Source organism: Tupaia chinensis, unplaced genomic scaffold (assembly GCF_000334495.1).
Source record: "Tupaia chinensis unplaced genomic scaffold, TupChi_1.0 Scaffold000086_1, whole genome shotgun sequence".
Lineage (NCBI taxonomy): Eukaryota > Metazoa > Chordata > Mammalia > Scandentia > Tupaiidae > Tupaia > Tupaia belangeri.
In genome coordinates, this window is record NW_006159548.1 from 5,083,670 (window position 1) to 5,108,258 (window position 24,589).

At 38.8% G+C, this 24,589-nt stretch overlaps 2 protein-coding genes and 1 pseudogene across 4 annotated transcripts in view; 2 read left to right on the forward strand and 1 right to left on the reverse strand.

Moving 5' to 3' along the window:
- The window catches only part of RCHY1 (ring finger and CHY zinc finger domain containing 1), a 32,911-nt gene extending 21,424 nt beyond the window's left edge, over nt 1-11,487 (reverse strand). The window contains exons 1-3 of the mRNA XM_006142934.3: nt 11,283-11,487; nt 3,479-3,598; nt 1,769-1,884 (exon numbers count right to left, since the gene is read on the reverse strand). Coding sequence (XP_006142996.1) covers nt 1,769-1,884; nt 3,479-3,598; nt 11,283-11,372 — 326 coding nt within the window. The 5' untranslated portion in view covers nt 11,373-11,487. The remainder of the gene's footprint in view (nt 1-1,768; nt 1,885-3,478; nt 3,599-11,282) is intronic.
- Nucleotides 2,045-2,652, forward strand: LOC114006798 (rRNA-processing protein FCF1 homolog pseudogene; annotated as a pseudogene).
- Nucleotides 11,488-11,497: 10 nt separating the features above from the next.
- THAP6 (THAP domain containing 6) lies at nt 11,498-24,381 on the forward strand. 3 transcript variants are annotated; one of them, XM_006142931.3, is made up of 6 exons: nt 11,498-11,608; nt 12,523-12,625; nt 13,761-13,968; nt 19,511-19,636; nt 21,234-21,260; nt 23,666-24,380. In XM_006142931.3, exons 2-6 carry the CDS (start codon nt 12,546-12,548, stop codon nt 23,918-23,920), a joined length of 696 nt encoding a protein of 231 aa, XP_006142993.1. In that variant the 5' UTR covers nt 11,498-11,608; nt 12,523-12,545; the 3' UTR covers nt 23,921-24,380. The 3 variants fall into 3 exon arrangements, with proteins under 3 accessions (XP_006142993.1, XP_006142995.1, XP_006142994.1); XM_006142932.3 differs by lacking the exon at nt 11,498-11,608 and adding an exon at nt 11,830-12,088 and having other exon boundaries at nt 23,666-24,381; XM_006142933.3 differs by lacking the exon at nt 21,234-21,260 and having other exon boundaries at nt 11,503-11,608.
- The last annotated feature ends 208 nt before the right edge of the window (nt 24,382-24,589 follow it).

A 24,589-nucleotide genomic window follows, 5' to 3' on the forward strand; every position in this document is an offset into this window, starting at 1 on the left:
ACGCGGGAGTCCAGCGACATAGCCATTACGCTAACTGCTGGTTCCCTTAAATAAATTTTTAAAAAGAAAAAAGTCTACCTGAATTTTCTACATCACTTTACTATAGAACGCTTTGCATAAAAATATCTTGTATCTCAAAGTTAAAATTTAAGAGTTACACTAGTAAGTGAGCAAATCAAATGACTACTGCAGAGAGGCATGAAGAAACTTTCTAGAAAAAAAGAAATGCTCTATATCTTGACTGTGTTCATAGTATCATAGTAACATAAATGTATATATTTGTCAAAAGTCAGCGAACTGGACACTAAACATGAATGCATTTTATCAGACATAAATTACATGCTAATATAGTTGACTTTAAAAACTATTATTGTCCCTTCAGGCTAACCTCTGATCTCTCATAAGAAACAATGCGAGCAAGGAAAGAATGGGAACATATATTCGAAGTGTTAAGTGAAAAACAGTTTCAACCAAGAATACTATACCTGGCAAGATTATCTTTCATATGGAAACAAAGAATAAAAACATTCTCAGATAAACAAGACCTGAAAGAATTTGCCAGTAGCAGACCCACTCTTCAAGAAGTTCTGAAAGGAGTGCTCGACCAGGAAAACTAAAGACACATACAGAAATAAGAGAACAAAAGGCAATCAAGAAAATGACCAGTTTAATGCTAGGGACAAGAAATATCAATAACAACGTTGAATGTTAACTTTTAGGATTTAAACGGAAAGATTGGACCACAGCAACACTGCATATTCAACAGAAGAGAGTTTGAACATGAGACTGAACTGATGAAATAGAATTTTATGACTTTTGAGTAAAACATTACTGATTTTTTCTCACTATGCTTTGTTTTCCCAATTTAAACATTTTACTTTCTTTCGAGTTGTTGACAGGTTCAGCAATTTGTTAAAATATTTTTCTTGTTTGTTTCTTTAAATGGAAATACAAACTTTTCTTCCTTCCTGACCCCTCTTGAATTGAAAATATTGGGGAGTATTCTTATTTTGTGGCAGAAGGGTTATTTGTATAAGTTCTATAATGCCTGTTGCATTGAATCAGAAATAGAAAATACTCATTATTGGATAGGGCTTTGACTAGAACGTCATATCTGAAGATCAATCAGAAAACAATGGAACTAAGGTGGATCTCAAGTAAGCCTACAGAAGCTCTTAGAAAGATGGCCTGGCACCATAAATAGAGGATTAGAGAAGATACATGAAAGAATTTATAACATAAAATAACCTGGACTTTTCCAGCCCAGCAATGTAACCAGTAGAGATTGCATAAAAGCAACCACACCAGAGCATTATCTTGAGAAAGACTTTGAAGGAAGAAAAAGAGACTGATCTTTGCTAGCAGATGGTATATCACAGAATACTTGGGCAGGACTGAATTGAGAAGGTTTATAAGTGACTAGTGTGCTGGGCATTTGCTTTTCAACAATTTGAGTAGTTGACATGATATTTTCTCAAAAATATTTAAAATTATACTGTTTCCATTGTTATAGAGGTACAAAATGATACAAAATTACAAGAAATATTTTGAAGATTATCTTTAAAATTTAGTATTTTGAAATTTTGAAAGTTGTTTATAAACTGTCAAGAACTATGGAGTATGAGCTAAAATTTTTTGATATGTAAAGTAAGTGTTTGTGGAAAAACGTAAAAATAAATAAATAAATGAAAGAAAACGAGGGGAAAAAAACCCATTATCGTTCAGATAAATTAGAAATAATTAGAAAAGAACACTTTACATACAGTACCTACAAATTCCACAGTTTTCACAATGATACTGCTTCTTATCTTTGTCAAATAGATGGCATATACTGCAATAATATTCTCCAAACAATGTGCTACAGTCTTCACAGATCTGTTGGGCCTAAAAAAAGACACATATAATTAAACATTGGAAATTTTTAAACTTCTATTTGAATATCCAAAATTTATGTTAAACTATATGCAGAGTTTTTGTTTTTTAGGTTCTTGCCATAGGGATCATGCATTCACTGGAGAGAAAGAAAGAGAGAGTGGGAGGGAAAATGAGAAATCACCCCCTGGAGCGGAATAAACCAGAGTGTGGCGTGAGCATGGGGAAACAAAAGAAAACAAGAAAGTATGTGACCATGAAGTGAGGATAGATTAAAATCTAAAAAGAAAGAAAAGAAAGATCCTCACACGCTGAAGGAAAGAGATGTCCCCCAACACCCTTCCTGCTTATTCTTTCAATATAATACACAGCTGGGTCCACCTTGCCACATCCTGGTTGACACCAACTTTATCAACTTTTCCATTAAAGCCAAACTGGACTTAGTGCAGTCCATGATGGACTGTCTGTCTGCCAAGCATATCCCTTGTATAACTGTCTGTGTAACGGCTGAAATTGAGAAACTGGGGCAAAAGTACCAAGTGGCTCTAAGGATCGCTAAAGATCCAATTTGAACGATTATCATGCACACATAAAGGAACCTATGCAGGTGACTGCTTAGTACAGAGAGTAACTCAGCACAAGTGTTACATCGTGGCCACAGCTGACCGAGACCTTAAACGAAGAATCTGAAAGATCCTAGGAGTTCCTATCATGTACATTTCTAACCATAGATACAACACTGAGCAAATGCCAGCTGATTATAGAGCCCCTTGGTTCTAATTCATAAAGGACAAAGTTCCTCTGCCTTTCTCTGACCAAATATCTCTGTTGCCAGTTCGTTGAACATGCTGTTTGTCATAAATTATTATTCTGTTCACCTATTTGCTGAATAATGAGTTGAGTATGATCAAGTACACTTACTTTTCAGTGCTGTTTTGGAAATGTTTGTTTCATTTAAAAATTTGTTGCATCTTTTTTTAAAAGAAAAAGAAAAGAAAAGAAATCACCCCCTGGAGGGAGAGCAACAGGGCAGTCCCTTCTCTTCCATTCTCCTGGGATTTGGGGCATACACGCACATGCGCCCAGTGTGATTTTCAAGCCTTCAGGTCCAGGACTCGAACCATGATCAGCCATATGGGTGTCCAGCATCTTAACCACCACACCACCTGCTGGCCCTATGCAGTTTTCTTTTTTAAGATAATCTCCAACCATATCTTTTTCGTTATTTACTAGTATTTCTTCCCTAAGAGAGAGGGAGAAAGAGAGAAGTACACAGACAGCAACCCCATCAGGGTTGTAATGCTATGATCCACCTCCGGCCTTCGGTCAGCCCCAGATCATAGGCAAGTGGGAGCCCAACATACTAGGGAAGTCTCTGAATTAAACTGAGAACCCACGTAGGATTGCTTCACAGAGGGTTGTGTTTTACTCCTGCACCATCATATGGCAGTTTTATTTTTGCAAATTTTTAAATATCTAAGTCAAATATACCACTTCTCCTAAGAAACACCTAAGTCTTATTTGCAATACTTTGAACTAAATTATTTCAAGCCACCTTAATAAAGTTTTCAAAAAGAAAGAAAATAGAAACATCATAAAATCTTACATGCTGAATTTTCTCACAGTTTATGCATTGCACCTCCTTCACTTTAAAGCGATCCAGCTGGTGATCTTCATTGTTATCATGACACAACCGACAAGTATAAAGTTTCTCACAGCAAGGTGCCTGCTCCCAGGGGAGAAAAAGATATATCAGAATCACAAGACAAGTTTGCAGTATGAAAAGAACATTTTTCCTCCATCTTCTGGAACAAGTTCAAAGATTACAAAAAATGGTTCAATTTACTAAACTGATCTAAAATTTAATAATTCACTGTTTGCATATTTTATATTAACTATTCCCTTTGACTTCTAAATATCTGTATGAAACCAACACAACCCTGAAGACAAATGAATTATGAAGGATGTAAACCCCTAGACTGAAAAAGTACTCTCATGACACCCTAATTTCATCGTCAGCCTTAATTGCAGACAAGTGACATCTTCTTAGACATTTCCAGGTAAATTAATTTACATACTTCAACCTTAAACATTAAATATATAAAAATTCTATTTTTATTTCACTAGTATTTATTAATCATCAACTATTTACCTAATATTATAGAAGATACAATAAATTTAAAAGACAGACCTTGTTTTCAAAAGACTGCCAGTGTCCACCAAAATCTATTCTCTCCTTCCTGGGTCCAAGATGGTCCACAGTTCCAAGCCTTTTTTGCTGTTAGCTATGGCCAAATGACTAAGTTCTTACCAACAAAATATGAGCAGATAAATCAGTGCCACTTCTGGGCCTGAGCATGACATGAGCATGCCTCCTGTTCCATGCTCCCTTTCCTTTTCCAACAGATAAAACCTAGATATGGCAGCAACCCAGCTTGGACCATAGAGATGGCCATATGCCCTAAAACCACTTAAAATAATACAGTGGGAAAAACTTATCCCTGGAGTGACTGTGTGGGACAAAGTTTCATCATTGAACTGAATCACTCACCTTAGAATTGTTAAATATAAAGAAAAAAAATTCTTTATTCTTTCTTTTGTGTTATCCATTTCTTCCATGATAGAGAGGAAGACAGAGACAGATACAGCAACCCCAATAAAGCCCCTACCACATGATCCACTCCCCAGTCTTAGCAGCATGTACCACATGTACACACATCAACATGCCATAGGAGGTCACAGGATGTGAACCCAGGACCTTTCCCATGTGAGTGCAGGACCACTGTGCCACTCTTACACATTATTGGTGGGTCTTCTCATTACAGCAACCCAACCTTACTCTGACTCTCTCTATAGCACGAAATTTCCAGGCCTGTGGGCTAACCCACTATATCCAGTACACTATCGCTTTATAGATCCACTCATTTCTGAATGCTTCTTATGCCACGACTCACCATAACATAATTCATCCTTTAGAGATGTTGATACCTCATTTCCTTTCTCTCTAATGCTTCTCCTGTCCTAAATCTCAGTGATCTGCATGTCCACAATGATCATCCTAATATCCTATAGCCTTAACTCCTGTACTTTCTCATTTCCAATGGCCTTGTCTTCCAACTGTCCTCAGCCACATATTCTCAGTCACACCACTGAACAATGATTCTCAAATATTTTAGTCTCAGGACCCCTTTGCACTCTTAAAAACTATTGAGGATCTCAGAGAGCTTTTATTTATATATGTTATATTTACTGCTATATACCATATCATAATTAAAACCAAGGCTTTTTTAAAATATAAATAACCCATTACATGTTAGTATAAATAACATTTTAATGAAAAGTATTATTTTCCCCCAAATAGCTAAATTCTCATATCTGCTGCTTCATTTAATCAGTGGAAATATATGAATAAACTCTGGTATCATATAATTATGTAACTGGAAAAGGAAGTAGGAGTTTAATAACCTTTCAGAGAATTACAGATATTCCTTTCTGATACTATGCCAAACTCACAGCTCTTACAAGTTAGTTGCAACATGAAATCTAAAATCATTATCAATGAACTTTTCTTCTGGTTACATTAAAATCCATTGACCTATTTTGTATTTTGAATGGACCTTTTGCCCATGTGATCATCACTTGGAAAACACCAGCTCTCTGAGTTAACATGAATCTTCAAAATGTTCTCATATTTGACATGTGATATCCAAAAAAAAAAAAAATCACATTCATTAGAAGTCTTCAGGTAATGGAAAGAAAATCTCATCAGAAAAGACTTTAGGGGAACCAGCAGTTAGCGTAATGGCTATGTCACTGGACTCCCACGTAGTCGACTGTGGTTCGCGTCCCAGACCCGGTGGCTTAAAACTCACGCCGGGCACGTGTGCGTGCGTGCCCAAGATCCCGAGAGGAGAATGGAGGAGAAGGGACTGCGGTGTGACCATCCCCCCGGGGGGTGATTTCTCACTTTCTGTCTCTCTGTCTCTCTCTGTCTGGCGAGCGCATGCGCCCTATGGTGAAAACCTCTCCAAAAAAAGAAAAGACTTTAGATATTGGAAGCTTTCAAGTTCATAGAAGCTAAAACGAGCTACTCAAAATTTGAAATTTTGCATGAAATCTTGAGTTTTATCACTGGTAACAAATGTCAATTGTTTTCCTTGTATCTCACTTCCCTCCTTGTCAAGAAAACGTCTGCCAAATATCCAACTCTGAGTGACCATAGTTCTTTCAAATAGAAAATATTATTCCATGGGGGAACAAAATTAGTTCATATTGCAATCCAATTGCATAAGAGCTTTTCCTCAAGACAACCATCTAATTTCAGTTTGCAGAAGTGACTGAAGAAGGGGACCAGCAGGTGGCATGGTGGTTAGGGCGCTGGACACTCCCACATGGCCAACCAAGATTCGAGTCCCAGACCTGGTGGCTTGCTTTCTCACTGTCCCTCTCTCTCTCTCTCTCTCTCTTTCTGTGTGTCTCTCTCTGGTCAAATTAAAATAAATGAATGAATGAATAAAATAAAATAAAAAAAGAAGTGATTGAAGAAAACTTCCCTTTCTATCAAATATAATTTTATAAAGACATGTATTCAAAAGATGACATTTGATAAAATTAATAATTGTACTGCATCAATAACATTTTCAAGTGAAACTGGCTTTTTCTTATTTTTTAACTATAGTATACAGATCAGTGCCACTGCCTTGATTCATGCTAAGATGCTAGCAGGTTTTTTCTGTTGTTTTTTTTTTCTTTTCTTTTTTTTAGAGAGCTTTTTGCTATAGGGTACGTGCACTCGCCAGAAAGACAGAGAGACAGAGACACAGAAAGCGAGAAATCACCCCCCAGGGGAGATGGTCACGCCGCAATCCCTTCTCCTCCATTCTCCTCTTGGGATCCTGGGCACGCATGCACACACGCCCGGCATGAGTTTAAGCTGCTGAGTCCGGGACTCAAATCACAGTCGACTACATGGGAGTCCAGCGACATAGCCATTACGCTAACTGCTGGTCCTGATGCTAGCAGTTTTAATCACTGCTTCCCCACCATCTGTACAAATGTTAATACATTGAAAAAGACATTATTGGAATTGAAACAAGATGGCAGGCTTGGAGTGATAATCTGTCAAGGGTCGAAAGGTAGTTTGTCTAAAAGCAGATTTTAAAAGCAATTTCTCTGTGGGACACTTTTTTTGTACCACCTAAGAAGCATCTTGATACACTATGGCAGTAGAGCAATAACATGGGTGACATCAAAGGCAACTATCGGGACTAGCAGTTAGCATCATAGCTATGTCGCTGGACTCCCACATAGTCAACCGCAGTTCACGTCCCAGACCCGGTGGGTTAAACTCATGCTAGGCGCATGAGTGTGCATGCCCAAGATCCCAGGAGAATGGAGGAGAAGGGGTTGCGGCGTGGCCATCTCCCCTGGGGTGTGATTTCTCACTTTCTGTCTCTCTCTGTCTTTCTGGAGAGCACATGCACCCTATAGCAAAAACCCTCACCAAATAAATAAAGACAACTATCTTGAAACATTTCCTTCTGACTCAAAATGGAGCTTCATATTGTGTTTGTCATAAATCTATGTATTCTTCTCTTCCAGATGACTATAATTGCAAAGCTATAATTGCAAAGTAGAACTTGCTTTGACATCTGATGGCAGGACCCATCTATGGATATTCCATATGAACACATAAAACCTATCCCTAGACCAGATCTTCTGTATAATAATGAAGAAACACATGATCAAGTGCTGAAATCCAGATTAGAAGAGAAAAATGAAAACCCTGAGCAAGGACCCACGATAGAACAACCTAGCAAAATGTTCTTTACTACAGAGCACGATGGTATCCTCATGGACAGTATCACAGACGTTGTAAGAAACTGGATCCTCCTAAAGACAAATGGCATTGAGGTTCTCAGAAGAATCGGGAATCGGAAATGTGCCTTATTTGTCATTTAAGAAAATCCCACGTGGTACATTCTCTAGTAGATTTTATAATAAAATAATAAAATTTCTTTTCATTAAAAAAAAGAAATTATCTTAGTATCTATAGAAAGGAGTTTTGACCTTGCAGACTTCTAAAAGCACAAGGATCCCAGAGGTCTATTCACCACACTTTGAGAACTATTGCTCCAGAACAAGAACTGCAAACTTCTTATTTCTTCCCAGAGAAAGGGAGGCCCGTATATACAATAGAGTTTTCACACAGGCACACAGTGGGTTTTCCACTCCCAGCCAGCCTGGTTCATGGGGATGGTGTGGACAGGAAAACCTTGGGATGTAAACCCAGGCCTCCCCCATGTGGTCCCCTGTGGCTCCAGCATTGTGAAGCACAGCATCACATCAACTAATATGCATCCTCTTTGTTTCTTAATTTCAAACATTAAATTCTCTAACCACTATCTTAATTTTCTTTTTTTCCTCTTTTCCAATTTGCTATATATAGGTCATGTGCATTCACCAGGCAGAGGGAGCGGTGCAGAGAAAGAGAGAGAAAGAAAGCATCCGCCAGGAGGGATGGCCATGCTGCAATCCCTTCTCCATTCTCCTCTCAGGATTTTGGGCATACATGTGCATATGCCCAGAGTGTTTTCCAAGGTGCCAGATCTGGGACTCAAACTGTGCAGATGGCCGTGTGGGATGCAGCTGCCTTAATCACTATAGCACTGGCTGGTCCCCTCTTCTCTTTTCAACTCACTCCTAGCCTTCCCTTGTGTGTATATCCCCTAGTTCCCTCTTTTACCTACAAAATCCAACCTTCATTAAATCCAGCTTTCTCCTATTCAACCTCTATGACAAGCAGCTGAATATAACTGGAGGAAAAGATTCGCCATACTTCCTGCTCTCACTTTTAAGCATAACTTCTCACAAATACAGACTCTTACTATAATATTCTCCTAGACAATTCTCTCAATCTCCAAGAGTCTAAGACCTAAGATCCAGAGGGTCATCTGACATCCTATCCTCTCTCTTGAAAACTCTAACACCTAGTCCTCCTCCTTTACATTCAGCTTATTTGACTGTGAAGTTAAACATAATCAAAAGAGAACATCCTTCCACAAACTCTATCAACCTACATGCAAATATACGTCATCCTCTGCCTTCCCTCCTTTTACAATAATCTAGAATACATGCTTCTAGCTAAAGCTGACTCTTCCACGTGTGCCCTGGATCTCATCCCCCTTGGCTACTCAAAGACAGTGCCCCTACAGTTTCCCCTCTCCCTCCACTATTATAAAATGTTCTCACTCTATCACATCACTTCCAAAAATATACAAATATGTTGCAATACCTCCTATCTTAAACTGAAAAGAAAATGATTCCATATCTCCCAACCACCTCACCCTTTTTCTCCTTTATAGGAAAATTCCAAAAATATCTATAAAAGTCATTTCCAGTTCCATTCCTCTCATTGTCTTATTTCCTTCGAGAGGAGAAAAAGAGACACCCTTGACAAGATCCTCATGTGATTATCCTCACCTCAGCCAACGGGCCCCAGGTGCACCCATGGCCATATTCAACATCCTCAGATAAACTAATAATGTGAACCCAGAGCCTTCGAGAGGAGAAAAAGAGACACCCTTGACAAGATCCTCATGTGATTATCCTCACCTCAGCCAACGGGCCCCAGGTGCACCCATGGCCATGCTCAACATCAGATAAACTAAGAATGTGAATCCAGAGCCTTTCCATGTGGCCTTCAGGACTGCATAGGAGTGCTGCACTACCAAGGCTGGGCTGTACCATCCTCTCTTCAATCCAATCAAGCTTTATCCTGATCTATCGAAATTCCTCTTGTCAAGTTCAGCAGTTGCCAAATTCATAGGTCAATTCTTGGTTTTTTTCTTACTCAAGCAGTTGCATTTGCTCCAGTTGATAATCTGCTCCTTGAAACTCATCTGCTAGGCCTCTAGTATTTAAGGAGGAAGAAGGGGAAAGCCAAAAAAAAATACTGACACTCAAGGCCAAGTATCTTAGTGCTGTGAAACACAGATCTAGCTGTGTGGTTTCTTTTGGGGGGTGGGGAGAGGATGGAGGAAAAGACAAGATGCTAAATTCAGTTGTAGACCTCAAGTTTGAAAGAGTCCTAGAACATCTCAGTAGAAATGAAATTAGAAGGGGTCAGCAGGTGGTGTGGTGGCTAAGGGCACTGGACTCCCACATGGCTGTGATTCGAGTCCCAGATCTGGCAGCGTGCTTTCTCACTTTCTCTTTGTCTCTCTGTCCCTCTCGAGTCAAATTAAAATAAGTAAAGTTAAATAAAATTAATACTTTTTAAGAAAAGAAGAAATCAGAAGGATAGCATGCAATTTTCTTGCATAAGACTTGGTAAATGACCAACTTTGATGGCACATCATCCAGTGCACTGCAGCAATGTTCCCCAAACCAAGCCTACAGAAAAGAGATCAGGCTGTCCTTACAGGATCAAGACTACCACTCACTTCTAATGACTCTGGTCAGTGGCCAGCAGAGCTGAAGCAAGACAATAAAAAACATCAGGATGACAAAAATGATGGTAGTGGTAGCCTACACTTACTAGTCACTTCCTCCAGGGAATGCACCCTGCTAAACACTTATCTATGCACTCATACTTTCCTATGAAGCAGCAGGACCATCTATCTTCTCTATTTCACATACAAAGCACTTAAAATGTGTCTTGATCACAATCACAGAGTTATTAAGATCTGGAGGTGGGGGGTGTAATTCCAAAGATTAAGTTTTCTAAGCAAAATCCGTATATTACACCTCTCAAAAGATAAAAATTAAACCAGGAAATTTCAATTGGATGGGTGCCAACTGAACAGATTCTAGACTGACTAGGAAGTTTCATCAAAGTAAATAGCAAAAGTAATAATCCATGTAGCCTACTCATTTGCCTATACAAAATTTCCTATTTAAAGGCAATTACAAATCATATTTCACACATACATTTTCTAACAGGTTCAGGCATACCCACTGCCTCTAAAATGAAGGTGGCGGGCTGTAAAACTTTTTACGGCAGGAGCTGAAATCATATTCTGGTTCCTCATTTACTTATTCTCTTCCCATTATTTCATCATACACCTGAAGACAGTACTGGGTTAAAGCCCAGCACAGGCCTGGCGCTGCCTCCATCCACTTCCAGTGCCAAAAGCCCACGGGTAAAGTGACCGTTGCCCAAACCTAAGCTCTTTCCAAACAAGAAAGGCTTTGCTTGCAAAGTACAAAGCAGAGAGCAATAGAAGGGTTCACGGTCGCCCGGCCAAAACGTCCTCCACCAGGGGAACCCAGCTGCAGGTGGAGAAGGTGTCCTGACAAACAACTGAGCTTCAAACTTAAATCCGAACGTAACCGCCTTGCCCACCCCGCCCCCTGCCCGGCGCGGCCCAGGGGATGCTCATCCGCGAAGAGCCCATTGAAGTCGTCACCTTCAGGAGACATCCTCTGTCATAGTGCTCACAGCCCCTCTGGCCTCGCTTCTGGCCTCCAGCGCCATCTTCGCGCGCCGTCGCCGCCATCGCCTGCACCTCCCCACGCACTCTTCAGACCCTTCCCCCAAGATGAAGACCACGCCCAGAAGAGCGGAGCCCCTCCTATATAGCCCCTCCCTGCTGCAGCAGCCTCCAGAGCCAATATGGCGGCAGAGCACGTGATTCGGGGCAGCCGGATTTCCGGTTCCTGGGGGCTACGGGGCGGAAGCGAAAGGGGACGCAATCTCCGTTGTCGACGTTAGTCGCTGTCTTCGCTGCTAACGGTAATAAGTCTTAGGTTCCCCATTCTTTTCCCCCCATCTCGCCTCAGTCCCGGGGCGTCGTTTGGACCAAGGGGAACCACAGCGGCACGGAGTGGCCTAGGGCCCCCCCCAGGAAGGGACGCTCTCCGGCCGCTTCGGCACCTGTGACAGGGCGGCCCCTCCCTCTTGGCCTCGGGCGGCCGGGAGCCTGGAGAAAGGGGCGGAGCCCGGCCGGACCCGGGTCGCCGAGCGGCTTGGCGCGCGCTGCCCGTGGTGCCAAGGCTGTCGCTAGCGCCTTGAACTGCTTTTTTGTCTACATTCCCTTCTCTTTTACTTGCTCTTCATTCATTCAAAATCTGTATTAACATTTACTGTATGCCAGACACCAACTAGGTTGACAAAGTGAGAAAAGATAGAAACGCCGCCCCCACGATGCCCTCCTAAACTCAAACCGGTCGGGGGACGGAGAGAGACAGTCATCAGAGAATCGCTGCAATAAGTGTAAGGTGCCTGAAGAAGTGTGTGTTCTGTGAGAGCTAGCCCCGGGGAAAATCTGACTCAGTCTGGGTGGCAGGAAAGGTTTCCCAGGGAAAGCGACATTTGACTGAGGGCTGAAAGATCTGTAGGAGTTACTACACCGATAGGAGTTAGGGCAAAGGATTTGTGGCAGAGAGAACGCACCCGTCAGAACGTGGAAGGGAAATGTAGGACCCTACAAAATTGAAATCAGACCTCACGGTGCGAGCTAAATATGCCTCGCCTTATTCAAGAGCCAAGCTCCTGGAACATTTTGTATGCAATGTTGCAGGCGTTAGAAGACAATATTTGCCTTTGGCTTTTAACGTGATTTTACTTTCTAAAACATACTAGGAAAGGTAAATATGTATCCCTTTAGCTTTGAAGTTACTAACTCTTACCATTTGAATTTCTTTCAGTTCTGTTATGACTTGTTAAAATCATGGTGAAATGTTGCTCGGCCATTGGATGTGCATCTCGCTGTTTGCCAAATTCCAAGTTAAAAGGACTAACATTCCACGTGTAAGATTTTGCTGTCTTAAGCCAAGAGCTTTTGATTGTTAAGGAAAAACGAGAGAGTTCTATTTTGAAATTTAGTTCCCCAGTCTTTTTTTATGTAACCTTGTTAAATTTGGAGTGACATTGATACCATTACACTTTTGTAGTTCATATTTTAAGATAATCGCCAAGGTATCAGTCTGGTTTACAAAAAAAAAAAAAAACTCAGACTCGCTTTTGCTAATATTTTTACTTTGTATTTCCACCTGCCTTTGAACACAATGTTCTTTACATGTAATTTACAATCTGAATGAAATATCTCCGCTCAAATAATTTATCATCCATCCTATTTAGAAACAGATCAAATAAGGGTTGCAGAGAAAAAGTATAAATTCAGACCAAGGATTCTTTAAATGTATTGCAAATAAATCCAGATTATCTTAATTTACTATTTTAGCCATTCACCAGATAGCTATAGGAGTGGTAAACTTTGAGCACATGAGCAATTATTAAATTTTATTTTGCCGTTTTGTGCCAAGCACTGTGTGTGCTAGAGAAAAATCTCCCAACTACCTTGCTACATATAAAGAAATTAATAATAAGTATGTATACTCTATAAAGAATTTGAACAAACTTGAAAAATTGGAAAAAATATGCTTAGTGACCTTCAGATCACCCAAACTAATTCTGCAAACTCTGTAGCTGTTTTCTGCATTCATTCACTAAGCATATATAGACATACTGTGTTATTAATTGTTGTAATAGCAATTTTCTGATGCTGACAGAAAACAGTCTCAGGGGCTCCATTCAGTGGAGATAAATTTTGTGTATCAGATCAGATGAGAGAATGCCCCAGTGGTCATTTTTATCATCTATAGATGAAGAAAACCTTTAATTGTGGATCTTAGTATAAGATAATAGATATTCATTGAAACTTTTCTTGCTTAATTGAGATTAGGGTATGTATCTGCATCACAATTGGTAGAAAACTTTGAATATTGAAACTGAAAGTTAAAAAAGATGAATCATGGTTTTCTGAATATTGAAGTTCCCAAGAGTGTTAGCAAAATAGTTCAGGAATCAATTTAAGCAGTTGTATAAAACAGGTTTAAACTCAAGTATCTGTCAATTCTGTTTAATTTTTAATTATTTTTTCTAGATTCCCCACAGATGAAAATGTCAAAAGAAAATGGGTATTAGCAATGAAAAGACTTGATGTGAATGCTGCAGGCATTTGGGAGCCTAAAAAAGGAGACGTGTTGTGTTCAAGACACTTTCAGAAGACAGATTTTGACAGAAGTGCTCCAAATATTAAACTGAAACCTGGAGTCATACCTTCTATCTTTGATTCCCCATATCACTTACAGGTTTGTTCATGAGATGCTTAGCATCATTGCTCACTTTTTATGATACTATTGAAGAACCTTCACCACTCTTGCCAGCACTTATGATTTGCTTTTTCACTTGAAGTCCATGTTCAGTTTTTAAGTTCATAAACTCTAGCTTCAGCTTTTATAATGTATAATAGGAATATTTTACCAGTAGCCATTCGTAAATATTTGTATATTTCTAAGGTTTGATAAAATTGGTTGATTTTGGATATTGGCATAACTCAAAGTTTGTGTCTAAAAAATGGAGATTAACATAAGATTAAACTGAAGTTCTGAGTTGGTGGTCCTCACACCAGATTAGAAGTCAAGAATGGAACCATTAGCATGATTAAAGTATATATAAAACTGAAGTATGTATATACTTCTAAGAGCCAAATACATACAAGCTTATAACCTAGATAGAACAAAAGAAAGAAAACCAAAAGAAAATTAAGAATAGGGGAAAGGGGCCAACAGATGACATGGTGATTAAGGCTCTAGACTCCCTCATGGCTGATCTCAGTTCGAGTCCTAGACCCAGCAGCTTAAAAACTATGCCAGGCACATATATGTGTGTGCGCAAAATCCCAGGAGAATGAGAAAAGGACTGCAGCATGGTCATCCCCCCGGAGGGTGGGTGATTTCTCACTTTCTCCTTTCTGGTGAGCATATGTGCTTATGGAAAAAAAAAAAAAAGAATAAAAGGATAGGAGAAAGAATAGACTTTAAAGAGAAAACTAAAGAATTAAGTAGGTAAAGTCAGGCTGAACTTTGTTTTTTTTTTTCTCGGTGACAGTGCCATGAGTTGGCTGACTTGACTTTAATATCTCTACTGACTTTGTATACCCAAAAGTATATTTGCTTCCAGAAACTGTAGACCAAATGATTCCAATGTGGAAAATCCAAGGAGAGCCTTCACCGAAAGCTGTCTCCTTCCTAGCAGCTAGAAACAAGAGATGTATCCCAGAAGGGCACCTACCCCCATGTTGTCTTGGTCACTTGATGGCTGGTCAGATTTCCGTGCCTGGGTGATCAAGGAGAACCTGCCTCCCTTTCTTCCATAATAATGGATAGAAAATATTTAATATACTTTGCTCTAAAGGTTTTCTCCCCTCTGCCAGCAAAGTATCAACGGCAGGAATATTTTCTTTTTGGGGGGGGGGTGGGGGTAGTTGTTTCTGGGGGGGGGGGGGGGTGTGGGCATTTGCTCCAGGGCACGCGTACTCACCAGAAAGAGAGACAGAAAGAGAGAAAGCGAGAAATCACCCCCTGGGGGAGATGGCCATGCTGCAATCCATTCTCCTCTTGGGACCTTGGGCGCACACGCACCTGACATGAATTTAAGCCACCAGGTCTGGGACTCGAACTGCGGTCAACTACATGGGAGTCCAGCGACATAACCATTATGCCATCTGCCATCTCCCTCAACTGGCTGAAATATTAAAAAGACCTTAAGAAATACGGGCATAATTAATCAAATAAACCATAAGTTAATAACTTTCAAGAGGTATTATATTCTTTATAATGATTTTTTTCATTAGAGGAAATTAGGTCATGAGGTAAAAATAAAAATTGATGATAATCACATAATCCAGAGATAATACTGCGAACACTTTCAAGTGTCTCTTTCTAGTAATTTAAATGTATCTTGTATAAGCTCACCTGTATGTAGATAACTTTACAAAAATAGACTTAAGTGGTATATTCTTTTTTGTTTTGTTGTTCTGTTGTTTTATATTTATTTGCTGTTGAGTATGTGCTAGGCATTTTTCTAAGCACTTTATATATATAGTAACTCATTTTGTCTCAACTCTATGAGTTAAGTACTCTGATTATTCTCATTTTATCACTTGAGGAAACCAAGGCCCAGAGAGCTGATAGTCCTTCCCCCAAGTCACTATTAAATGGCAGAGGCGAAATTTGAACCCAAGTATTTTGACTCCAGAGTTCACTCTTTGAGTACTACTCTCCATGACATTAAAAGGTTTTTCCACGGTGGCTTTTAAACTTCAGGCTACGTAAGAATACTCAGAGAGTTTAAAATATAGAAGCCTGGGGAACCAGCAGTTAGCATAATGGCTATGTCACTGGACTCCCACATAGTCGACCGCGGTTCATATCCCAGACCCGGTGGCTTAAAACTCATGCTGGGTGCGTGTGCGTGCGTGCCCAAGATCCCGAGAGGAGAAGGGATTGCGGCATGACCATCCCCCCAGGGGGTGATTTCTCACTTTCTGTCTCTATGTCTCTCTCTGTCTAGCGAGCGCACACGCCCTATAGTGAAAACCTCTCAAATATATGTGTGTGTGTGTGTGTGTGTGTGTGTGTGTGTGTGTGTGTGTGTATGCCTGTGCATCATTCCCAGAGACCTCGTTTCAATACGTTTGGATTGGCGTTCAGGACTCTACATTTTTAACAAGCACTGGACGTGATTGTGCTGCAGATCTGTGGAGCACGTGTTTAAAAGAAACCTGTGTAGCCAAACCATATTGAAATATATATGTGTAAAAGTGCACACATCATAAGTTTTCAGAGCGAATACGTTGGTAACTGCTCAGACCAATACATAAAACATTATCAGAGCCCCAGAAGCCTCCTCTTCACTCCTTTCCAGTCACTAACCCCCAAAGATAATTATTATCCCGACTCCCGTAACTACCATTTATATAAAAGGAGGCCTACCTAGATGATGCACTCTGGCATCTTTTGCTCAACATTTCGTTTGTGTGATTTACCCACATTGCAGCATGGGATAGTAGTTCATTTCTTTGCTAACTAGTATCCCATTATATAAATAAATAAATTTCCCCATTCTGTTGTTGATGAATATTTACGTTGTTTTTCACCTTAGGGCGTTACACATGGTATAGTCACAAACGTTTTTGTCATCTGTTGGTGCACTTATGTACACATTTCTGTAGAGCATATCTATACTTCTGTTAGAAGTAGCTATCGGGTCCTGGGGACAGCTGTGTTTAGCATACACAGCTATTGCTATAGGTTTCCAAAGTGGTTTTATAAATTTACTGCCCTCCCATCAGCATATAAAATTTCTTTTGGTTTCACATCCTTGCCATACTTGGTGATGTTAGTTTTAAAGAAAAATTCTAATCCTATATAGTAGTTGATCATACATATGAACAATATAATCAGTCCTTACTCTATTGTGTATAGATTATCTTTCAGTATTTTAAACAGCACTAAAATGAATTACTGTTGCTGAATCTTTATGCATATTCTTACTTTTTTAAACTTAATTCCTGGAAATAAAATTGTTGGATCAAAGAGTATATAGATTCTTTCCCCCTTAATTCCCTCTCTACCCCTGAGTATATACATTTTTAAAGATTTGTTTTTGAGCTGGCCCCATGACACACTGGTTAAGCACTGCACAGAGAAAGGCAAATCCCACGTAAACAACTACAGTTTGGCCAGCCCGGTGGCTTGAAAAAACACCAGGCTTGTGCGTGTGTCGAGATCCTGACAGGATGGAGAAATGGAAGAAAAATGAATTGTGACATGACCAGGCCCCTTTGAAGGGTGTTTTCTATTCTCTTTTTCCATCTCTCTCTCTCATACACACACAAGCCTTCTGGCATTTAGAAAAAAAAAAAAAAGAACAGCAGGTGTCATAGTGTTTGAGGTGCTAGACTCCCATATGACCAACCACAGTTTGAGTCTGGACCTAATGGCTTGAAAAATCATATACGGCACATGTGCATGTGTGCCCTCAATCCCAGGAAGATAATGGAGAAGGGATTGCCATGTGGCCATCCCCCCAGGGGGTAATTTCCCACTGTCTCTCTCTCTCTCTGGCAAGCACATGGACCCTATGACAAAAATTTTAAAAATAAAAGACTTTGCTTTTGGTCTCCCAAAGATTCATTAGAAAGTTTATATCAATCTACTCCCACTACTTATGCATAAGAGTATCTATCATCCTATAAGTTTTGTTTTGTTATTTTTTACTGTTTTTGTTGTTGTCAGAGGGCATGCGCACTGGCCAGAAAGAGAGGGAGAAATCATCCTTCAATGGCATGGTCACACCACAATCCCTTCATTTTTCCATTTTATTGAGATTTGGGACATACACACACACACACACACACACACACTCAGCATGTCTTCCAAACTGCCAGGGCTGGAATTTGAACCACAGTTAGCCATGTGAAATTTAGTTCCCTTAGCCACTAGGCTACAGGGATGGCCCAAGTTTTTTGTTTTAAGAATTATTTAACTTTATTTTATTTTTATTTATTTATTTATTTAATTATATTTGACCAGAGAGGGAGGAAGGGGAGGAGAAAGAGAAAGCAAGCCAACAGGTCCAGGATTCAGACTGCAGTCAGCCTTGTGGGAGTCCAGCATCCTTAACCACCACGCCACCTGCTGGCCCTGGAAGCTCATTCTTACGGCACATTTAGAATGACATTATCTTTGAATACTAGTGAATTACTACGTTTTTATATGTGTTTATTGGATATTTGTATTCTATTATGACTTACTGTTTTGAATATTATTCTATTTCCATCTTTTCCTAAACTATGTGGTAAAATCACTGCAGTGAGAATATGAATCATTTAACTTTCATCTTACCATGACTTTTTGGTGTTTGTCTTTAGTTTTAATTGTGGCATTGGTTTTTTTGTTTTTGTTTTAGTTTTTGACATTCAGATGTTTTTTAAGTAGTAAATCCTATTTTCTCCTGTGTTATATGATAATCTTCCTTACCTTGAGATTATAGGGATATTCTCTCTATTCTATTCCTCGTGGTTTTCATTTTAACATTAATGTTCAGAACATAGGATTTTATTGTGGCTCATTATATATAAAGGATATAAGTATTTTTCTTAACTTGGTTGTTTTTTTATCATTTTAACTAGAATGCCACTTCTAAAGGTGTCTACTTGATCTATTTCCAGATATTTCTGTCTAGTCCTAAGAAAGCGCACTATTAACTAGTATTATTGTGTAAAATATTTATTTGTAATATATATGTGTTTTGTGTGTGTGTGTGTGTGTGTGTGTGTGACATACACACACATATTTAGAGAGATTTTTTTTGCTATACGGCACAAGCACTCACTAGAGAGACAGAAAGACAAAAAATGAAAAATCACCGCCCGGGGGCAAGGCCATGCTCCAATCCCATCTCCTCCAGTCTCCTCTCAGGATTTTGGGCACGCACGCACCCAGCATGAATTTTGAGTTGCCAAGTCTGGGGTTCAAACCACAGTCGACTGTGGGAGTCCAGCAACATAACCATTATGCCATCTGCTGGTCCCAAGGATACTGTATTTTTAATAACTCTTAGGGTATATCCTCCCTAATTATTACTCCTATTTTAGGAAAATCTGTGTTTCTAGAAGAGCTTTAGAATTGTTTTCAGAAATTTCCTTTAAAGTAATCTAAGTGGAATTTATTGACTTTTAAAGGCAATTTTCATAAGAAATATATTTCACTATACAAAGTAAAGAAGAATAGAAATTTAAGAAAGGACAGAAATATCTCAATGATTGTTATTAACTGTTCCTAACAGGGAAAAACAGAAAAACTTCATTGTAGAAAAAACTTCACCCTCAAAACCCTTCCAGTCACAAACCACAATCACCAGCTAGTTGGTACTTCCACACGTGTTGAAGAATTCCAAACCCAGTTCATTTTTGTAAGTAAAATTTCCCACTGAGCTAATGTTAATATTTTTAAAATGAATGTATTTCTTTACTAGGCGCAAACTTTCAGTCTTAGTAAAAAACTAAGAGTTGTGGGTGTTTCAAGTTTTGGTTTTTTTTTAAATATGTAATATTAAAAAATAAAATTGCTTCCCAGGGTCATTATAGCTTAAATATTTCAAAGTAGCTAATCCTTTGTTTACATATTTAATTCACAGAATGCTTTTGGAAAGCTGTTTGTAACAAGAAAATAATTCTTCCCTTTAAGTACTATATTTTCTATATGGAAATATAAAATAAGAAATAGGCCTATTTTTAGGTTTCTTGAAACACAGTCATAGACAAATGGAGTAAATAGGCCTATTTTTAGGTTTCTTGAAACACATTCTTAGACAAATGGTGTTTTCAAGTTTGTATTTATCTTATTTGCCTGTTCATGTTAGAGCAAGGCCTAGAATTCAGATCTGTTTTGCCATCTTATAGGGCGCGTTCGCTCACCAGACAGACAGACAGAGACATAGAGACAGAAAGCGAGAAATCACCCCCCAGGGGGGATGGTCACACTGCAATCCCTTCACCTCCATTCTCCTCTCAGGATCTTGGGCACGCACGCACACGCGCCTGGCGTGAGTTCTAAACCACCGGGTCTGGGACGTGAACCGTGGTCGACTACGTGGGAATCCAGCAACATAGCCATTACGCTGACTGCTGGTTCCCAGTCCTTTGTTCTTTTTCAAAATTGTCTTGTCTATTCTGGGTTTTTTTTGCATTTTTATATGAATGTTAGAATCACTGTAAATTTCTACCTAAAAACCCACTGGAATTTTGCTTGACATTATGTTGAATCTATAGCTCCATTTGAGAAAAACTTGACATCCTAGTCATAGTCTTTCAGTACATAAACTCAATATATATGCTTTTATTTAGGTCTTTAACCTCTCTCAGTATAAAGTTTTTACAGTTTTACAGTTTTCAGCATAAAGGTCTTTCACTCATCAGATTTATCCTTTAGTATTTCATATATTTGTTATTATAAATGGTATTGCTAGTATGTGAAAACACAATTGATTTTTGTATATTGATCTTGTATCTGGCAACTTGATAAAAGCTTATTAACTATAGAAGCTTTTCATAGAGACTATCAGATAGATTTTCTTTGTGGATGATCATGTTCTCTCTGATTAAAGACAGTTTTGATTCTTCCTTTCCAGTATGGATGCCTTTCATTTCTTTCTTGCTTTATCGAACTGCCTTGAGCTACGGATTCCCTAAATAGAAGTACTGAGAGCTGATCTTCATATTTGTTCCTGATTTTAGGAGAAAGCCATTCAGTCTTTCACTGTTAAAAGTTATGTTAGCTCTAGGTTTTCCACAAACCCATTTTATCAAATTGAGGAAATGCCTTTCTATTCTAGTTGGTTAAGAATTTTGATCAGAAATGGATGTTTGTTTAGTACTTTTTTATCTATTGAGAGATCATATCATTTTTATTTTTTAGTTTATTAATACGATGAACTATATCATATTAATTTTTAAAATTATTTTCTTCAATTTTATTCACTGTCATTATTTTATTTTCTTTTTTTAAAGTTGACCAGTGAGAGAGAGAGAGAAAGGGTAAGTGAGAAATCAAGCTGCTAAGCCCAGGATTTGAATTGAGATCAGCTGTGTGGGAGTCCAGCCACCTTAACCACCACACCACCTGCTGGCCCTTATCATATTAATTTTTAATAATAATAATTAATATTAATTTTTAAATGTTAACTTGTATTCCTGTAATAAACCCTATTTCTTCATTATTTGTTACTCCTTTTATATATTGTTGGATTCAATTTATTAAATTTTTGTTTAATGTGTCTTTGCATATTCAAGAGGAATATTTGACCTATAGCCCTTTGTGATATCCTCATCTTGTTTCAATATCAAAATAATGATATCCTCAAAAAATGAACTGAAAAAGATTGCCAACTCTAGGGACCAGCAGATGGCATAATGGCTGTGTCGCTGGATTCCCATGTAGTCATCCACGGTTCAAGTCCCGGACCTGGTGGTTTAAACTCACGCTGGGCATGTGTGCTTGTGTGCCCAAGATCCTGAGAGGAGAATGGAGGAGAAGGGATTGCAGCATGGTCATCCCCCTCTGGGGGGATGATTTCTCACTTTCTGTCCCTCTGTCTGTCTCTGTCTTTCTGGTAAGCACATGTGCCCTGTAGCACAAACTTCTCAAAAAAAAAAAAAAAGAAAAGGATTGCCAACTCTTTCAATCTGCTAGAAGAAACTCTTTCAATCTTCTAGAAGAGCTTTTGTAGAACTGGTATTATTCTATTTATATTTGGTATAATTTCCCAGTGAAGCTATCTGGATTTATAGTTTCACTTATAGGAAAGTTTTTTTGGTAGTTTCTATCTTCTAAGGAATTTGCTCATTTTATCACAGTTGTCAAACTTATTAGCTTATAATTCATTTTATTTTCTTATTAATCCCTTAATATCTGTAGAATTTGTAGCTATATCTCTCACTTCTGATATCAGCAGTTTGCTTCTGTTCTGTTATTGAAGACTAGTCTGCCTCTACTTCAGTGGTTTTGACTAATCTTTATTATTTCTCCTGCTTATTTAAGTAAACTTTTTTCATGTTTGTCTAGTTTCTTAAGGAAGACGATAAGGTCATTGTTTGAGTCATCTTCCTTTCTAGTGTAGGTTATCTAGTGGTATTATTAATACTTTATTTTTTAAAGGATTATTTATTTTTTAAATTACATTTGTTTACTATTATCTAATTTGACCAGAGAGAGACACAGAGAGAGAGCGAGCACAAGCCACCAGGTCCAGGACTTGAACTGCAGTCAGCAATGTGGGAATCTAGCACCTTTAACCACCATGCCACCTGCCAGCTCCATTATTAATAATTTCTTCCTAAGTATGTCAATTTTATTTACCGTTTTCAAATGAAAAGACAGGAGTGTACCCAGCAGACTTAAGCTTAACCATAACAAATAGTGAGAGGAGTTCATTTATCTTTCTAAAATTCCAAAACAGGCCTTCCTAAATCCCTAACACCTGTCATCCCTTATAAAGTGAAATACTCATCAAAATTAAGTAACTCGGGGGGAACCAGCAGTTAGCGTAATGGCTATGTCGCTGGACTCCCATGTAGTCGACCGCGGTTTGCATCCCGGACCCGGTGGCTTAAAACTCACACCGGTTGCGTGTGCGTGCATGCCCAAGATCCCAAGAGGAGAATGGAGGAGAAGGGATTGCAGAGTGACCATCCCCCCTGGGGGATGATTTCTCGCTTTCTGTCTCTATGTCTCTGTCTGTCTGGCGAGCACATGCGCCCTATAGCAAAAACATCTCCAAATAAAAAAAAAAAAGAAAAGAAAATTAAGTAACTCGGTTAAAAATTTTACAATTAAAATTTGTTTGAAAGGTAAAAACGAAACTTATCAGTGCCACAATTAGGGAACAAAAGCTGGGTAGTCATTGTGAGTGACATGGTTTTCCTAGCACGTAATGCCTCCCAGATGAGAATTGTTTCCCATTCAGAGTAGTCTACAAAACTCATTTATACCCAGCCATAGAAAATGGAGAGAAGGGGCCAGCAGTTAGCGTAATGGCTATGTTGCTGGTCGACCACGGTTCACGTCCCTGACCTGGTAGCTAAACTCATGCCGGGCACATGTGCATGTGTGCCCAAAATCCCGAGAGGAAAATGGAGGAAAAGGGATTGCAGCGTGGCCGTTCCCCCTGGCGGGTGATTTCTCACTTTCTGTTTCTCTGTCTCTCTCTGTCTATCTGGCTAGCGCACCCGCCCTATGGCAAAAAAAAAAAAAAGAAAAAGGAGAGAAGCCCAGTGTATCCTAAATACAGCTTCCACCTCCATCCTCACTCTCTGTTCTGAACATCTAAGTATCACCAACTTAAACTAAGCATCATAAACAAAGAAGCAGTTGAGATCTAGTTAGGAGCCTTTTTCTAACTGTTAGTCTGTCTGACTTAATAACTTGGCGTTTATGTTTTTAGGAACATAGCTACAGCATAATGGACAGTCCAAAGAAACTTAAACATAAATTAGATTATGTGATCAGCGAGCTAGAGGATACCAAGGAAAGTCTGCGGAATGTTTTAGAACGAGAGAAACGTTTTCAAAAATCACTGAGGAAGACAATCAGGGAATTAAAGGATGAATGTCTGATCAGCCAAGAAACAGCAAATAGACTGGATGCTTTCTGTTGGGAGTGTTGTCAGGAGGACATAGAACGAGACTATATTCCATAAAATAATTCATGTTATGTCCTACCTAACGTTGACATTGGTACAGCTCTTTAGAAAATAATTCTCACTTAATAATATCCAACATTTAAAGTGCTTCTTTGGATCCTCTGGAGCATTATGCATTATAGTGTTATCTGTACTCTTTTTGAAGATATATACAAGAATTTGTGCAAGTTATCATGTTTTTGTGTGACTTGTGACAGTTATGTGTTTATAGACCTAAACTAGTGCCAGGTAACTATTACAAGATGTTAAAATCTAATGATAATTCTGCAGGACTAAGGAAATGATACCAAATTAGCCACATTAAACAGTAGTAGAAGGAACACTTCCTCAGCAGCATCAGATTTTTTATATCAAAAGAGTACCTTTACTTCCATATGCTTTATGGTAAGTATGTTGAGTTTCACTTTAAGTGTATTTTACTATAAACAGAATTTACTTGTAAATTCTGTTTATAGTAAAAGGAATCAATCCAGCTCAGCAGCATCAGATTTTTTATATCAAAAGAGTACCTTTACTTCCATATGCTTTATGGTAAGTATGTTGAGTTTCACTTTAAGTGTATTTTACTATAAACAGAATTTACTTGTAACAGGTATCCAGCTTAGACTCAATCCAGGTACTTTAGTTTTAAATACCACCAAAGGATCTTTTTATAAGACTTATCTT

Coding starts and splice junctions, on each gene's coding strand:
- THAP6 (XM_006142931.3), top strand. CDS start 12,546: ATGGTGAAATGTTGCTCGGCCATTGGATGTGCATCTCGCTGTTTGCCA. Junction 12,626..13,760: donor AAAGGACTAACATTCCACGT/GTAAGATTTTGC, acceptor TATTTTTTCTAG/ATTCCCCACAGATGAAAATG. Junction 19,637..21,233: donor TCCAAACCCAGTTCATTTTT/GTAAGTAAAATT, acceptor CTTTTTTTAAAG/TTGACCAGTGAGAGAGAGAG.